Source organism: Lutjanus erythropterus, chromosome 6 (genome assembly GCF_056507025.1).
Source record: "Lutjanus erythropterus isolate fLutEry1 chromosome 6, fLutEry1.hap2, whole genome shotgun sequence".
Lineage (NCBI taxonomy): Eukaryota > Metazoa > Chordata > Actinopteri > Lutjaniformes > Lutjanidae > Lutjanus > Lutjanus erythropterus.
In genome coordinates this window covers 12470100-12488723 of record NC_139322.1, presented here as the reverse complement: position 1 = coordinate 12488723, position 18624 = coordinate 12470100, and the positions used below count along the sequence as shown (strand labels likewise).

General features: G+C 39.7%; 2 protein-coding genes across 2 annotated transcripts in view; one reads left to right on the top strand and one right to left on the bottom strand.

The window, feature by feature from the left end:
- LOC146324958 (C4b-binding protein alpha chain-like) overlaps nt 1–2911 on the top strand; it is a 15075-nt gene extending 12164 nt beyond the window's left edge. The window contains exons 13-17 of the mRNA XM_084720682.1: nt 1006–1102; nt 1187–1260; nt 1349–1528; nt 1672–1863; nt 2660–2911. Of these exons, the coding sequence (XP_084576808.1) occupies nt 1006–1102; nt 1187–1260; nt 1349–1528; nt 1672–1863; nt 2660–2688 (572 nt within the window). The 3' untranslated portion in view covers nt 2689–2911. The remainder of the gene's footprint in view (nt 1–1005; nt 1103–1186; nt 1261–1348; nt 1529–1671; nt 1864–2659) is intronic.
- Nucleotides 2912–4869: 1958 nt separating this feature from the next.
- The window catches only part of scube3 (signal peptide, CUB domain, EGF-like 3), a 106838-nt gene continuing 93083 nt past the window's right edge, over nt 4870–18624 (bottom strand). Inside the window, exons 11-23 of the mRNA XM_084720681.1 lie at nt 14166–14288; nt 13670–13786; nt 13492–13587; nt 13265–13381; nt 12150–12311; nt 11773–11976; nt 10754–10915; nt 10488–10655; nt 9424–9585; nt 9141–9338; nt 8861–9013; nt 6873–6952; nt 4870–6628 (exon numbers count right to left, since the gene is read on the bottom strand). Coding sequence (XP_084576807.1) covers nt 6476–6628; nt 6873–6952; nt 8861–9013; nt 9141–9338; nt 9424–9585; nt 10488–10655; nt 10754–10915; nt 11773–11976; nt 12150–12311; nt 13265–13381; nt 13492–13587; nt 13670–13786; nt 14166–14288 — 1895 coding nt within the window. The 3' untranslated portion in view covers nt 4870–6475. The remainder of the gene's footprint in view (nt 6629–6872; nt 6953–8860; nt 9014–9140; nt 9339–9423; nt 9586–10487; nt 10656–10753; nt 10916–11772; nt 11977–12149; nt 12312–13264; nt 13382–13491; nt 13588–13669; nt 13787–14165; nt 14289–18624) is intronic.

Genomic DNA, 18624 nt, shown 5'->3' with positions numbered 1-18624 from the left:
AAAAAAAAATTAATGGATTACCAAACTCAAGCAAGTTCAGGTCTCCAGTGGTGGAAGAAATACTCACACACATTCATGCTTGGGGTAATGGATTAAGTAATTTGGATACAAAAAGGTAACCATTTCATTACAAATTACAAGATGTAGCTGTAATCTGATTACATCTTTTTAAGATGGAGCTTAGATTACACTTTTGAATTAAGAATAATATACTACCATGAACAGTGTAGACACAGTGGGGAAACTTCACCTTTTTGTCTTTTAAATCAATCATCAATAAACTGCATGCAACAAGGGAAGAAACCAGCTGGACAGAAAGTAACAAACCTAACGATGAGCATAAAACACTTAAGAGCTGCAATGATAAATTATTTTGATATTCGATTAGTCATTTTGAGATTTCCGCTTCTTAAATATTTTCTGGTTTCTTTTCACCTCTGGCAGCAAACTGAAGATTTTTGAGTTGTGGACATAGCTTTACATGATTTGTGCAAAACCTTTAACTACTAAAGCCTTTAATATTGTGGAGTAGAAGTAGAAATGGCACAAACTACTTAATTTTAACAGTCTCTTTACTTAAGTACAGTGGTTGAATAAATGCACTTGTGAGTAACTCTTAAGGCAGAAACATGACACTTGTGAATATTGTTGCCTTATTACTGTTGTATTAATCTAAATATCATTTCACTGTTTGACTTTGAGCCAAGTAACTATTATGCCGTTGGGCTGTTTTTAAGTCTATAAAATTGCCTCATTTTAGAAGCTTATCACAGACTTACATTCCACCACTGCACATCTCCAGGAAATTTCATACTGTTGTGGAAAGACAAACCAACTATACTAGATGAGGGAAATGACTGGAAAATGTACAACTCAATGTGGAGGATTAGTTTAGTCTTGACAATTTTACTGTATTGTCTCCTTTGATGCACTGCATATATAATAAATGTTTTACAAGGTTATAATGAGCTGTTAAACTTTTTCCCTCCTCTTTCATCCTCAAAGCAAAGTCCTGTGGCTCTGCAGGAGAGATCGCAAATGGTCAGTTTGAATATACTGGAATTGAGTTTGGAGACACTGCTGAAGCTGTCTGTGACGAAGGGTAAGGAAATATTACACACTTTTATTCTTCACACTTAAGATTTAACAATCTCATCGCTGAAAATGTGACTCTTCGTCTTATCAGGCATCGTCTTGTGGGACGGGCAACCAGAATCTGCAAGAGTCAAGGCTGGGACGGACGTGTTCCTACCTGTGAACGTAAGATGAATCATAATGCAACGACATTTATTAGGTGGCCTCTAATTTTCCTTTTTTAGCTGTGCCAACACTGCTGTCTCTTTTCCAGCTGTGGTTTGTGAAGCACCTCCAGAGGTGCCAAATGCAGAGATGAACGGCCATCAGGAGTCACCTTACATATACAGGAGCGCTATTGTCTATCAGTGTCATGTGGGAACACTTCAAGGAGCCAGGGAAATTTGGTGTACCAAAGATGGGACATGGAGTGCTCCTCCTCCTACATGTAAAGGTACAGAATACTATTAGCCACACAGCACTTTTCCAAACATTTCTACACAACTTAATGTCCCTATTTTGGACATGAATCAACTAAACCTGTTTTTTTTTTTTTTTTTTTTTTTTTGGTTTGTTTGTTTTTAAATCCCCTCACAGAAATAATGTGTCCATCTCCAAGAGTGTATGGCACCTACTGGGCAGGAGCTCAGAAAAGTGTGTATCAGTACAGGGATACCTTAACAATCGAGTGTTACCCAGGTTTAAAGAGGTCTGGCCCAGGAGTTGTTACCTGTGAGAGTGACGGCCAATGGTCCCCTGGACTCCCCACATGTACGCCTGTACGTCCAGGTAAGTAATCAGTTCTTTGTTGGATACGAGTGTCTTATCAGTTTAGAGTTTGGGAATTTAGAAGTAAATTTGTTTGATGGTACTTATCCATAGTCAGTGTATTACCTACAGTAGATGGTGGTTGTCACACCCCAAGAATAGTACCAGTGTAGGAAACTACACAAAGTACTGCTGTGGACAGGATCAGCAGAAAAACTGTTTTTTCCTTTTTGTTGACTAAAATACATTTAAGAGCATGCTGTATCTAGAATATTTTCAGCCCTTTATCTTGCTGTCAGACAGCCCTTTCTAGCAGGAAATTACTGCCACATACCCCTCTCTCCAGAGCAATTACTTTGGCAAAGTGGTAGACTAATAGAAGCAGCTGTAGCTCAGCACATCCTGTGTTCTGTGAGGTGAAATGACTTTTGTCAAACGAGTCATGTTGCTTTGAAGAAAAAGAGATTTGGCTTATAGTAAAGTGGTTTCCCATTGGAAAGACTCTCGTGCCAATAAAGTGTTAAATTCTAAGTATTTGCTTTATTCTAAATGTAGTGTATAATTAAACTGAGCACATCTTAAGTCTGGGAGGACAAAATACACTTTTTGTGATGTGAGCCAAATAAATAACAAACTGATGTATAGTATTTGTGCTTGGTGTATTACCTACAGTAGATGACAGGTGGCACGCCCTGAGTTTTGGAGAGGTGTGAAGTAACTGAGTATGGATAAATACTTCAAATGGCTCCAATTCAAAAACCTGAACTATCCCTTAACAACACTTTTAAAATGATGCTTTACCACCTTTCTATTTCAGTACGTCGCTCCTCATACTGGGGGAAGTAATACGCCATCTGAAATATGAAGCTACAACATTCAAGCCACCCCGGTTAAACCATTCATCATTTCCATCCTCCACTGACTGCTGGTGGTCTGTGCTACAGCTACACAATGTCTTCCTGCTAAAAGACAATTCTTTTTAAAATGCACCTTTATACTACAATAATAATTCTATTTTCGTATTTGCTAAAAACTCATTATGCAGACATTAAAATGTGTTTGAAATGAAGCTGAAGTACAGTATGTTTATTTCGATAAGTGTCTTGGGCAGTAACAAGTACAAACTTGTTTCATTCACCTCTGTACATAGATTTTTTTTTTGTTTTCTTTTTTTTTTTACAGTTGATAATGTTATGTGTATCATCTCTATAGACTAAACGGTGAGTGAGCATTTCATGAACAAACAAGCTACAAGAAAATAAGAACACCAATTCCATTCATTTAAAAAGACAATACAAAATCCAGACATTTCTTTACATGAGCATTAACAATTCAAGTGCAAATATCATTATCAACTCTATGATACATCATAGCAAACTCTCGTTAAAAGGCAACAATTCAAAAACAAAAAAAAAAAATCTTAGCAGGTTGCAAAGAAGCTGAATCTGGTTGGAGGGAGAATTTTGGGGCCAAGTGAGCTGCTGCCTGTTGGTATCATGGAGATATTTAAGACTAATGTCCACAATCTGTGACTGAACTTGGTGAGATGTTTATGCAGGAATTTCAGAGTTCTTCATGGCTTGGCCCAGCATCACCCTCAACTTTAACAACGTGGCTGAAATCCCTTTAAGTCATCCTAAAGTTTAGGTACTTAAATACCATTTGGTACATATCTCACTTATTTTTATTTACACGAATGGGGACAAAACATTGTCCCAGAAAATTCATTAGATATTTGAGAGCAGGCATCACCTCAATTTTTATTATTTAGAGGGTTGAATATACAGGTTAAGGGGTTGGGGATTATAATTGTACCAATTTGATTAGTGGTAGTTATGGCTTTAAAGGAATAGTGCGTAAATTTTGGAAAATACTTAATCGCTTTCTTGTTGACTGCTCTTCCTGATGTTCTGTCATCACTGAGGTTGCCAGGCAACAAGTGGAGACTCCAGAAAATTGCTGTGCCTGGCCAAAAAAAGTAGTGCAACACATAACCCCCTGTAAAACCAAAACATGTTTTTATACTGATGACATGTTGCATCTCGTTTGTTTAAATTGAGCTTTAGAAGTACCTTTGGGGGGGAAACTGCTAGCATGGCTCTGTCCAGTTTCCAGTCTTTGTGCTAAGCTAACAGCTGTAGCTTAATATTTACTGTAAAGACATGAGTGGCATCAATCCTCTGATTCATCCAAAATTTCATGATGTCAAGGGCTGCTTTAATTACATCTGTCAGCGCCTCTCCTCAAAAGTTTTGAAACCAGACGCTTGAGGTGAGCGAGTGACGTGAAAGTCGCATGATTTGTCATGACTGTTCACACTGAGGTTAGACTGCAAAAAAAAAAAAAAAAGATCAGACCTGTATCTGATTTAGGGCCACGTGAAAGTGATCCTACTGAAATCACATTCCAGGCGTTCAATCTGTCATGAAAATACAGCAGGTTTGGGCCACTCTGTCTGCAGTGAGAATGTTGCCTAACTGTCGACCAGAATAATGATTTAGTCTAACTCTCGACAAGAAAGTGAATAAGCACATTTCCCAAAGATCTGAACTATTCCTTAAGCTATTTGGCAGGTCCTAACATGAAGTGAAGCATTCGATTTTTACACTTATTTTACCCTGTTTTGGTCACTGTTTTGAAATTACAAAGAATATTTTCTACACATCAAACACTCTACTTTATATTACATTTTTTGCCAGTATCATCTTATTTCTCCGAATAAGAGAAACATACAGAGGCAAGGGTTTCTTAATCTGATCTAAAATAGTTTTGTCTCCTGTGCTTATGATTTTAGAATAGGTGGAGGAGGGGAGGTTTTGCCAGCAGAATCTAAGTTCCTTAGTTACAGGATAATTTTTGTGTTATAATAGTCTGAATTTCTTCATGGACCTGACAAACAACTCATACACTTAAAAATGATACTGACGAGCAATTTCACCTGCCAGATGGAAACAAAATAACTTAGAAAATTGATCCAAGCAGGTTCTTCTTCTCCCTTTTCAGATGGAAGAAAGAAAGGAGAAAAAAAAAAAAAAAAAAAAAAAGGAACTCTGATTATCCTGGCAAAACATTTTTTCAAGTCATAAACAGGAGAGAACCATTTAGATCTTTTTTTTTCTCACTTGCCTCTTTGTTCTTCCATAGCAACGTCCTCTGTCCACAGTGATGGATAAATATTTAATACGTGTCTCAACAAGACTGATGCGTAAAACACATTTCACAAGCTTTGTTGGGGGTCACAGTGGGAGCGTAACCAAAATTTAAGGTGTGTTCTTTTCATTCATTGCACTTTGTACTACAAAAGGTAGAATGATGTGTGTTTTTTTTTTTAGTGCACAAGACAAAGTGACCCACCCTATTTCAGGTGGTCTTTGGAAGAGCTGTCTTCATTGGGACAGAACAAAATGTGAGTTTGAAGGGGCGGGGTGTCTTTGGATTTGAGATGGGCGGGACATCAAGGGGCAGAAAGTGATTTTATTTGGGGAGGTGGGGCGGTCCTGCGTACGAAAATTAGGATCAAAGAATTCAACCCTCGTCTAATTTATTTTCATTATTTACAAGATTGAAATAAAAACACGATAAAACTGGTCGTCCACAGACAGGCGATGTGAGATTATCAACTTACTGTGTGTACAGAACTAAAGTATTTCAGACGTGGAGCTTCCTTTTTGTTTTAAACTTAAAGACTATTAGCGTGTCGAGTACATCAGAAAGACAATATGAGATTGAAGAATTAAAGTGACCTTTAAAAAGAAGCAGCAAACATAATGTCCCTCAAAGACATTTCTCTCTATCTCTCTCTCAGAGACATGTTCCACTAGACATCACATTATCTCATTTCTGTGGCTCTCACAATTATTAGTTTGTTATTCATCTCCCAAATGTCCACTATGTTCCTGGAATGATAAACCACATTTTTTTTTGTATTTGCTTTTAAAAAAAAAAAGAAGAGCAACAGAAATAATCTGAAGGTTGGAAAACGTCGGTACAGTCTAGACAGACGGAACAAAACATAGATTAACTGTTTTAACAGTAAAACCCCTTGGAAACGGCTCTAAGAGCTCAAATATAGTAAGGCTTTGAATGACGCGGAACGCAGCTGCGGCATGAATTTAACAACTGCTCCTCCTCGAGGACAGCACACAGACGCTGAAGGTGGAACCAGGGTTACACAGTACTTACACAACACTTAAAACAGTCATACTTAATGGTAGGAGTCAGACTGCTCATTTAAGCAAATACAACAACAAGCTCAGACTGCGCACACAAAATGTCACTCCTACCGTCTGAAAAGGCCGTTCCTATTGTTTTTTTTTTTTCTGTGGTTTCGTTGCACACCACAATAGAAACCAAACCCACTCACATACTCTACATCCCCACTAAATGCTTGAGCTTGGGATCGCAGACCTGTGCTGGATGGAAACTTAACAAAAAACCTAAAACACAAATGATTTTCAGTATTTCTCAGGTCTGCATAGTGTTTATTGTCAAAGCCTATGGAAAATAAGAGAGGGTAAACATACTGGTATGTCTTAAGTCCTGTCAGAGTTGCGGGGTCTCTAAGGTGGAAGGGGATGTCGGGGGGGGGGGGGGGGTCACGATCCGGTGCTTCAGCAGCTCAGTGACTCTCTTTTTACTTGTAAGGTCGCAGGAAAGCGGAGACTTTGCTGCTTATGAGACGTATGAAGGAGCGAGGAAGCATCTCGTTGGACTCCCGAGTGGTGTACTTAAAGTAGTTGTTTGGGTGAGCCAGCACGTCAAAAAGAGTCTTAATCAGTTTTTTATCCTGTAGGGAAGAACACACACATTTTCATCATCAAGTGTTGGAATTACATCTGAAGCTCTGACACAAGGCTGGAGAATAAACTGCTCACCAACCATATGACAACAGATTTTTTCATTATTATGTAATGTCTGACTCACAGAACTACTTCTGTTTGTTAGTAACATCTTTTAGCCAAACAACACATTATTGCTTAACCTCTCCTGGGTGGTAAACGATAAGTAAAAGAAGAAGTAACTCTGCTCACCTTGAGGATTTCCTGGTGGTTTTCTGAGGCGTAGAGTCTTCCATCTCGCACTATGTCCTCTACGAGCTGTTCATAGTCCTCTGGATTTAGAAAAACAACACACTTCATGAAATGCTGTAAACAGGCCAAAATAATAATACACAAGAAACTCTCTAATTGGGGTTTAGTTTATTACCTACAGTATGGGATGTTTTAGATGATTAAATATAAAGGCTCCACTGTCATAATATAGGGTCAGTTCACTCAGCTCTACTTGGAAGTCCAGCAATGTACACAGCTTTGGTTTTATTTTCCTTGGTTTTGAGACATCCAGCTGAAATTTCTACCTCCTCCTCTATATGATGGATGTGGATATAATTTGTCTGTGGTGCTCACAGTACTGAGAAATTAAATAGAATAGAACAGAAATTATGAGGAAGAGTTCAAAAGTTGTCTAAGTGACACTATTGTTCATCCTACTGTCACAATGACAACATTGGATAATTTTTTGTTTTCCTCAGAGCCTAGCTCTGTGAAGAAATGATCAACACCACTTTTAGAAATAAGAGAAAGGAAAGTTCACTGAAAAAGTAAACATAAATTGTCACAATTTTGTATTGAATTTGGGAACATGCAAAAGCTATTGTAAGGATATGCAATGCATAGTAAAAACACTTTGAGTAACACTTATTGTTTTGCAAAAACAAGCAGTTACAGCAGGGGTCGACATCCGGGGGGGGGGGGGGGGGGGGGGGGGAGTAATGTTGGAAGAAAACAGAAGAAAAATTAGTTCATTAATTTAGTCTATAATCATTTTCCAGATAATTTCATGCTCGGTGGCACACAGAATGACATAGTGAAAGAGGCTTATATGGAACCAATCTAAAGGCTGAATGTGTCCTTCTACAGCAATTATACTGTGAAATTAACATTTACTAATAAGAAAGATGCAACTAACATTTATTTTCATTATTGATTATTCTGTTGATCATTTTCTTGATTGGTCGATTAGTTTGGTCCATAAAATTCAGATAATGGTGAAAGGTGTTGATCACTGTTTCCCAAAGCCGACAGGGTGATGTCCACAAATGTCTTATCTTGTCCACAACCCAAAGATATTCAGTTTACTGTCAGAGGAGTAAAGAAACCAGAAAAAAAATGTATGACATTTGATAAACTGAAATTAGAGAACTGCCTTTTTCTCTTACTCATTTAATAGTATAAATAATCGAACAACCATTGTAGCTCTTATCCCTAATAAGCTAAAACATAAAGATCTATCACATCAGTATATATGTTGAGAATTGACAAGAAACTGCAAGACAGATTTGTCTGAAGTAATTAAACTGTCGCAGTTACATAAGTTTGTCCACCAGAGGACACCAACAAGTTATTTTTTCAGCTGTAAACTGCACATCTGACTATGTTACATATAATACAACACCTAGGTCTGTATTAGTAATTCTCCAATTGCTTAAAAGCTGAGGCCAGCTCTTTATTTAAATCTTCAAAAAAAAATAAATGTATTTTTCAAATTGTATAATTTTGCACTTTGTATCTGATGATTTTATTTCTTTTGTGAAGCAGTTTGTAACTGGCATTTGAAAGGTGTTATTACTTATACATAGTTATTGTATTCTTAAATATTTTAGGCACAACTGTACTAAAACAAATTTTAGGGATCATAATCAAAAATGTTTATTATGAGTTTCTGCAAAAAAGACAAGTGGCAAATATATGGATATAAATTTTTTAAGTCTTATATGTTGATATTTGTATTTAATATCAGTCGAGCTAAGTTTTGAGCAGCACAAAAAATGTGGTCCACCATATTGGGGTGGAGGTGGAAATTTCAGAGATGGATATCTCAAAAGCTGGACAAGTGGAAATATATTTGCATGGTTAATTACCACTAGAGGAGAGTGAGAAATAAATTACTGAGTCACAGAGTTACTCAGTCATGACAGTTCATAGTGAAAGCCAGCCTACATGATAAACGAGCTACATACCATCATAAGTAACGTAGGGGATCTGGAAGCCCCGGGCGCTGTTGGCCTCGTTGGACTTGAAGTTAATCCAGAGACGTCTGGAGCGAGCTGTGAAGGCGATTGGCCGCTCGTACGTCTGACACGTCTCGTAGGTAGTGATGGATGTGACCGACCCTGGCAGGGGCACAGAGAGGACAATGGTGACTAATCAGTTTCCAGAACTGCTCCTTGTATGGTGAAATTATTTACAGTATAAACACCAAATTCCAGTGAACCAGCAGCCGGAGAGAGACACACTCACAGTTCTTCCTCATGACCAACACATCTCCACACTCATCCTCTGAGGGCAGGAAAATCTCTGGCACCACAATTAAGATCTTGCGCTTGCTGGGCGGGTTGATGTTCCAGATACACTCCACATTAGCAGGGTAATTACCGGGATAGTTAGGTGACTCAATGTAACCCATGAATTCGCCCATCTCACCACCACATTGCCTGTCTAGACGTACGCAAAGAAATCAAATTAGCCTCCAGCCTCATGGTTAAGTGATCAGAAAACACAAAACAGTCATTATCACACTCACTTTTGCACTGCGAGACACTCGTGGCACCATCGAAATCAGTGGTGGTGTTGCCGGGGCAGGAGATGCAGTAGTTCTGTCTGAACTCTGTCTGATACGTCCCCACCGGGCAGCGGATACACCGGTGGACTGTGGTGTTGTAGTAATGACCTGGAGAACACTGAACTGCAAGGTAGGAATGAAGATGCACATCAAGTAGGGAAGGTTTCACAGGTTATTTGAGTATACTTTTCCTCTAAAAGGGATAATTTGGTTTATTTTAAGTGGGCTTGTATGCGGTAGTCATCCATAATCAGTGTATTACCTACGATAGATGCTTGTCGGCACGCCCCCTGTTAAGAGAAGCAGAGAGGGGCACCAGCTAGGAAGCTAAGCAATGAACTGCTGTGGACAAGGTCAGCAACTAAGGGTTTTAGAAAAAAAAATCAATGTCAGGCTAAGTGTACACAACAGTATTTAGAATATTTTGCTGTCAGACAGCCTTTTCTTAGGAGAATCCACCATTCTAAAAGCCTAATATCTCACTCTCCACGCCAACCAAACTCCACAGGCAAAATCAGTAATTTTACCTCGCAGAACACGGGAGTTTGTGGTAAATCGCTGCTTCAATATGTTAGTATGTTTGTGTTGTTATGTGACTTTGGTGTTTTAGAAGGATAGTTCAGATTCACTGAAGTCACAAAATAACACAAACAAACTTAACAGGTTGAGGGAGCAGGAGAAGAGCAACTCCCATGTTCTGCAAGATAAAAATACTGATTTCACCAGTGGTATGGTGAGTTTGGATGATTTGGACAGAGCGTTTTTTTCTCATGTAACAGTAGGTTCCTACCAGAAAAGGGTGGACCTTTTTTAAGTGCTAAAACATATTTTGTTGCTGACCCTGTCCACAGCAGTTCAGTGCTTAGCTACCATGCTGGTACTCCTCTCTGCTTGTCTGAACTGGGGTTGTGCTGACCAACATCTACTGTAGGTAATACACTGAGTATTGATAAGTACTTCATACAAATCCTCGTCAAATGATCCCAACTATCCCTTTAAGCTGAATAAACAGAGCACAAGCTGACCTTTGACTTCACAATCATGGAAGGAGCTGGCACCTTCCCGCTTGGTGCTCAGTCCTCCTCCACATGGGAAGCACAGAGTCCGTCCCAAATCTGGTTGGTAGGCGCCCTGAGGGCACGGCTGACAAGGTTTGAACCCATCGCCGGAGAAATACCCCGTCGGACACTGGCCTGGATTTGATTTGTGGAACATGGAAAGAAGGTTGATTAAGGATGCTTCACAGGATCAGAAACACATGCTTAACATTTGCTCCGGGATTTCAAACTACCTGCACAGGAGGAGATGTTTCGGGCCCCGACAGGCCCGTGGCCGTCGCTGCCGGGGCAAAGGTCACAGGCCAGCTGCCCCTCCTTCTCCTGGAAAGTGCCAGGCGGACACTGGACACAGCGTTCCTGCTCACCGTGGTAGTAAGACCCTGACGAGCATCTGACTGAGAGAATATCCAACAACGGTTCCAGTCAGAGAAGACACACTTCACTTTGATCAGTTAAAGGGACAGTGCACCCCAAAATCATGAATACATATTTTTCCCTCATCGACAGTGCTATTTATACAGCTGGATTGTTTTGGTGGTGTTTTGGCATTTTGAACACCACAAGCCGAGTGACATCTAGTTCCATTATATTGGAGAGAAGTTAGACATCTCTACAGCTGATATCTCTAAAACTCAGCAACTCACACCAAAACAATCTAGACTGATAAAATCAAAGGTAATTTTGATTTTTGGGTGAACTGTCCCTTTTAAAAAATGCAAACCTTGAGCTCTGTTTGAACACAGGTGACTGAGTAAATGTGAAGATACACTTAGTGTCTACTTTATTAGGTACACCTGTACAACCTAATGGGGCTGCAAGTAGTATTAATTGTGATTTTATCAATTGATCGATTCATTTTTTTGGTTCATAATATTTCAGACGATGGTGAACGATGTTGATCACCATTTCCCAAAGATATTCAATTCAGTCATAGAGGAATATTCAGTTCAGTCATAGAGGACTAAAATAAAAATATTTGCATATAAGAAGCTGAATCAGGGACATTTTTATATAATAGTTATATAGGCATTATTAAAATAGACTTTATGGCAGAACAGTTATATTGGACTGCATTATGTTGTGCCAAACAAAGTGGACACTTCATCTCACAAAACCTTGTATTGTAGATTATGGCAGCATATGACTTGAGATAAGGTTAAAGTCTGCAACTGTTTTATAGTTCTGAAATGCATTTTTAGATCACAATAAAACAGTTCACGTAACACTCGCTGTCCAGCTCTCCCTGTCTTACCACATCGACCACCTTCCCTCTCCCAGCCCGGGCCACAGTTCTCCTGAATGGGAGCAGCCTGGGGAAGCTTTTGGGCCACCTCGTATTCCAGACCAGCAACTCGGATCAGGAAGCGCTCCTGGTTGATGGACCTCTTCAGAGCCCTGACATACGTCTTCACCTGCCTCTCCATGCGCTGTCGGAGGCAGCTGAGATTGCAGCTCCCTGGTTATGTATAAAAATATAACATCCTGTTTTTCTGTCACAGCCACACAGAAAATCTTATCATGTTCTTAGACTTAATTTTAGAAATGAGACATTTCTATGCACTGTGCATTACATGCTTTAACTACTGATGATTTAACAGTAAAACAGTAACCGTTGTCATGGTGACTGACCTGTAGTGTCTCCAGGTTTGACCTCAGCCTCCAGCTCTAAGGTGATGCGTGTTACCTCTTTGTTTGAGGGATTTCGAGCGCGTCGCCCTTTAGCTTTCTTAGAGGAGTCACATTTGAGGTTAACAAATGTCACCAAGCAGTTGCTGCAGGGCTGCGCGCCTCCTGTGGACGACATGATATTAAACTGTCTGGGAGGAAATACTATATAAGATACATGCAAAAACCCCAAGCACACATTAATAAGAATTATAATTTTCCCCTCTGATAACATTGCTTTTATTATGGTGCTTGTTTTGGGGTGGGAAGGACTGGTCATATGGGATTATTACTTTATTACACACTGCCCTTTTGTCTGAGAAAAAAATCAATAAACATATTGCTTTTTTGATTTTTGAGAGTTAAGGTCTTTATTTTCTTGAAAGTCATCAAGGGTAGCAGATGAATCATTAATGGTTATATTAGGGCTCAACATTAACAACTGTTGTCATTATTGATTTATATGTTGATTATTATCAATCAAGTAATTATTTTGTCTATAAAATGTCAGAAAATTGACAGAAACAAATTACTTGTTTTGTCCAAGCAACAGTCTAAAAGTCCAAAATATAAATCTCATATGACGAAGAACATCAACAAATCATCACATTTGAGCAGCTGGCACCAGTGAATATTTGGCACTTTGCTTGAAAATTGTCTTTCTTTTTTTTTTACACACATAGAAAATAAAAAAATAACCTTACAATATATAAAAACTGCAAGGGAATGTTAAGGAGAATTGCCTAAAATTTTTCATATACTTGAAAAGTGTCATTCTCCTGGCAGCATATTACAGGAAATATATATATTAATGTAATATACACAAACTGTATGTATAATTTTGAACATAGTTAAAAACTGAGGCACCATTTCACATAGAAACTTAACAGTGGATCCCATAAACATCCATCTGACATTCAAAAATACTGAATAGTAACTCATTATCAAAGAATGGCGAAGTTACAATTTCATTTTTTTTGAATGCCTAATCATAAATCAACTAATTGTCGTGTATATCCCTTCAAATTTCTATGAATAACAGCATGTGTTTATAACAGCACACACAGATTAAGACTGACCTGGTCCAAGTGTCCGTCCTCTGTCCTCCGTCCTGCCACTCACCTTCGGGTGCAGGTGACATTTGGCGTTTTTGATCTTGAAAGAAGCCGTCTGCTTCACTGGAGGGGCCAAAGTCTCTACAGACAAACACAGCACAGTGGGTACGAGCACACGTCAACAACACTCAGACCGTCTGTACAGCTGTGATTGAAAATGATCGATTATAGGAACGTGGAGGGCAGCGAACCTATGCAGCTCTGGCTGCTGCTGGAGTTGAGCCTGGCGGGGGACTTCCCTCTGAGGATGGGGATACCACAACTCACTGAGTAGCTGTTGTCAGACTCTGCAAAAAGAAAATGTTCAAATGTATAAATTCAAACAAGGACCTCTGTTTGGTGTTTGCTCTCTGACTATGGATTACATACCTGCCAAATAGTGAGCCTTTGAAGAACAGGTAAGAGAGCAGCTCTCTTTCTTGCCCGTCTTGCTGCAGGTCAGAGTTGCCTTTGGCGCCACAAGTCCAGGAGGACATTTCACCAGCTCTGAGAGACAATAAAACCACAGAATCACACACCCGATAAAAACAGAGTTATTACTGTTTTGTGTTTTATTCTTATTTATTTTTTGTTTTCAGCTCAGTTTAGGGTCAGTTCATTTCCAGAGTGGGTTTGCATGTTTCTGTTTCATTTTAATTAAGCTTGAAGAAGTTCAGAATAGGCAACTAAAACTAAAGACATTTCCTGTATATTTTTAAGTCCATAATATCATTACAGTTAGTTATAGTTTTTTTTTTTTTTTACTTTATTTACCTCGATTAAAAAAGCAGAGACAGTGAGAGATATCATCCAGGCACAAGTACTGTATGAGGAATCTGAGTGTGTGTCAGTGAATGAACCACAAGGGGGCAGTGCTGCTACGTACCAACACAGTCTTTCCTGTTCCAGTGCAGCTTGTATCCTGGTGGACAGGTACACTCGTAGCTCCCCAGAGTGTTGATGCAGCCATATTTACAACCTCCACGGTTTATACTGCATTCGTCAATATCTGTGAATAAATGTGTTTACACACAGACATTTAGTGGACATACATACGTATCACAGAAGGGACCAAAGACTATGATGGGGGGAAAAGGATTTTAATTGACGACAATAAAGTCAGAAACACTGAGAAACACAGACAGTCAAAAAAGATCTGTGGTGCATTCCACTACCAATACTACCACATTATTTAGAATGCCACATAAAAGATTTAGTATGTCACAGTACATGGTTTGTCAAATGCAGAATATCAGAAATACCAGGTTGTCCTATTGCAGCAAACTTTTTAGGCCACACCCCCCCTTCTACATCTCGACCAGGTTGACACACCTGAAATCCCCCACACCTCCAAAAGAGATGCAGTATAGCCTTTTTTATAGCCATTGCCATGATGAAGGCGGCACTTTCCGGTGCTATTAAAGATATTCCAACAATGTGAATTAAACTGCAGAGAGAGTAAGGGAGCAGCATGATTAGTTGTACCCTAAGAGTAATAATAAGACTACTAAAGCTGCATACTTCCTGGAGTAGTGGGTCCCAACCTTTTTTCCTTGGAACCCCCCACTTGTATCTAAGAAATGCTAGGTCCACCCCAGCCGCCTCATTTCAAAGCTTTATTGTCAAACATTTACTTAAACAAAATGTTTTCTTTAAAAAATCAGAGTAGGCTCACACGCTAATCCTTACCAGAACAATAATAATGCTTCATTATCACAGAGCTGAAAGGTCACAGAGGTGTGGCCGACTGTTCTTGAGTGAGAACGAAATAGATCTTAAATAGTTTTGAATAAGACCTTTGTTGAAACCGTGATTTTAGTTAACATATGCAAATCTAATTTTGATAGCCTCAGAGCAGACAAAACCTTTGTCAAAACCTCTGTCACTTTTGGGGCCTGGACCATAGGTTGGGAACCAACGTCCTAGAGGCAGCTGGCGCACCACAAGAGGTGCACATAACCCACTTGGGGTAACCCTGTCCTAGGACATCCTTTTGCACTTTATAGTATGTAAGAAAGTACGCTTTTGTGACCCACAGTCCTCTGCACACTGGAAGATACATTGCATCAACTGAGCTGCTGAGAGAAAACTTTCTGCAGTAAAATCTACTGGAAAAAAAAGAAAATCCTACAGAAAACTGCTCGCAAGATCTGTGAATTATCTTGAGTAACCAGGTCATGATTGTTGAAAAAAGGTAAATGTATTTTTTGGTGCTTTGAGCACCAAAAAGAAGTGCCACTTAGTCCCATTATACCGGAGAGAAGGCAGACGTCTCTCTATATCGATATCTCAATATCGAAAAATAAAAACTCTTCAACTCACATAAAAAAAACTGAATGGGTGAAGAGCACTACAGACCAGGGAAAGAATATGCATTTTTGAATTTTTGGTAAACTGTCCCTTTAATCTGTTAATTGAATTAATCTTTTTTCACCTTGTTGTGTCAAGGTGTAACATTATGACAAAGTAGTATGTTGAAATTTTCTGCATACTGCATTCAACAGTTGGTACTTTGTAAGGGCAGCTGCAGTACGTATAAAAAGTAAAAAGAAAACGTGTGCAATTTGGAACTCAGCTCTGGAGGCATTTTTGTTGAGTAAAATGAAAGAGGAACTGGCGTATTAAGAAAGAGCACAGCTGTGAACGAGGAGGTCAGTTCACTTCGTCCTGTCAGAGAGTCACAATCTGGGAAGATTAATGTGCTGGCGTGTAAACAGAAGTGATTCCTCGTTTTGATGTCGCCACATTCAATTTCATGGTCACAAACTTCTTTGCTCTTCAGCGAGGAAGACTTGTGGTGAGCAGTAAATTATAATCACCTTTTCAAACACATGCTGAGCTGAAAACCACTAAAAGCATCCGGCATCCAGATGCAGGCTGGCTGCCATTGACGCCAGACAGAAAATTAGTTTAGTTGAGTCGAGCTGAGGATGCGGCAGGCTGCGGACAAGCGACGGAGACACCGGGAAAGAGACGCAGATAATGTGAGTGATTGATGATCTGGCCTGCTGATATGAAATGCTCTTCCTTGTCTCATTCAATTATTCACCCTGAATAAAAACAGTCTGCGTGCCTCTGCACTCCCTGACGAAGATGATGACTTCATCAGCGGCGCTCTGCCGATGTGTAGCCAGAGCTGCCTGGAAATGTTGTGAGAGATGTGCTGCTTATCCTCTGCATCAAAGCACTCAATTTAAAGGACAAAGAACTCTAATGAATATCTGATGGCAGCAGAGCTCATCTGCCAGCAACTGTTGTTCTGACTTCTTTGTTCTTCCCACACTTGAAATGTAACCAAATAAGATGATTTCTGACCTTTATCCAGATCAGAGTCTTTTTCTCTGCGTGATCTTACAGACGAGAGCAGAGATGAGTCAAGACAGAAAAGGACAGAAAAAAAACAGACAAATTGACATTTAGACACAACAATGGCTTTGTGTAATGGAGAGGAATTTGGGGATAGGTCGAGGAGTTTTAATCACTTTTGTGTACTTATTCATCAGCATCAGCAACTCCCAGTCCAAACAACATGACAGTGTACATTGTTAAGAGGAATTTTTCCCAAAGCAAAATCTGGACAGCTGTTTCTCAAGTTTTCCAATTAACTATGAAGTGATAGTTTGGGTTTTTTGAAGTGTGTGAGGTACTTATCCATAGTGCAGCAGATGGCGGTAAAGAATACGTCAAAATGGAATATTCATTATGTTTTCAGTAGTGTATAATCACTCGAAAATAAGAATTTTGTGTTTTGTGACCTTAAAATGAGCTGTGTACAGAGGGCACGGGTCCTCTTCAATGGAGTGGCCAACAAAAAAAATGAGTTTCGTGGCTACTGTAGGTTCCAGTGTTTGCAATCTACAAGCTCACTGCTAGATGCCACTAGATCCTACACACTGGCCCTTTAAGTGTGCACTATATTTAGAATATTTTCACTGCTTTACCTCACTAGCAGACAACCTTTTCTGACAGGAAACAGTCATTAAATAAGCCAAATAGAACGCCCTGGTAGTTCGGTTGGTGGAGTGTATGTCCTCAGCAGTGGCCTGGGTTTGATTCCAGCCTGCTACATGTCTTTCTCCCTCTCTCTCTCTCTCTCTCTCTCCTCTAGTCCTGTCTGTCTACAAACTATCCTGCCAAATAAAGGCCAAAAAAAAGCCCCAAAAAATAATCCTTGAAAAAGAAAGCTTCAAATACTGCTCTCTCCAAAGCCAGTCATTTTACTTCGCATAACACGGAAGTTACTCATCTACCGCTGCCTCGATCATTTAATCTGTTTGTGTTACTGTGTGACTCTGGTGTTTTAAAAGGTCAGTTCAGATTCACTCAAGTCACACAATAACACAAACAAACTAACAGACCAAGGCAGCAGCCAGGAGATGAGCAATTATCGTGTTCGGGGAGGTAAAATTGCTGTTTTGGTAAAAGAAGTCTGGTGGCTTTGGGAGAGAGTGATATTTAGCCTATTTAACTGTGATTTTCCATCAGAAAAGGCTGTCTGATGGCAAGGTAATGCAGTGATAATATTCTAAACACAGCGTACACTTAAACTGATATTGATTTTTTGGCGGCTTAAATGTCTTGCTGTTGACCCTGTCCACAGCAGTACAGCACTTCCTACACCAGAAAATTGTGAATTATCCCTTTAACTCTTAAACTTCTGTCTTTTCCTTAGATCTATTTAAACATATGGTTGCCAGTATCACGCCAACACTGTCTGGATCAAATGAGGTAAATTCAAAAATACTTACAAAGTATTTAGTCAGTACTGCTCCGAGTCCATTTTTCTTACCAGATAAGCAAAAATGAGTGGATTGTTTTGCTAGCTGAGAGGGAGAATGGCTGGATATACTCTCACTTGGGAGGAATGTTGACAGGCCTCGGCACAATGCTTGACAGCAGGTCACTGACCTAATTGGGTTTGTTTAGGGTGAACCTATTGTTAAACACTGAGCACAGCTTTCTGGATTGTTTGGCAGCTATATTTCGGTTGATAAACCACATAGGGAATAACATAACCTTGGTTATGGCCGGGAGTGAGAGAGTACAACGGGGAGCACCGTAAATCTCTGGGGTTATCTAACAGTTCCGACAGCACCGATGAAAAGCGAGGGGAAATCATTCATCACTGGCTCTCTCAACAATGGCATAGAGAGTCATTTATGCCTGACCATCTCCTCTCTCCGCTCAGCAGCTCAGTGTGGCCCGATCACAGTCCATCATGTGAGTAAAAGCCTTACAAATCCAATTCTGCTGCTTTTATTACCTGAACTGACAGCTAATACAGCTGCCCATGTGTGGGATGGATCCCATGAACCTCTCAGACCCAATCCAAATACGGTCTGTGT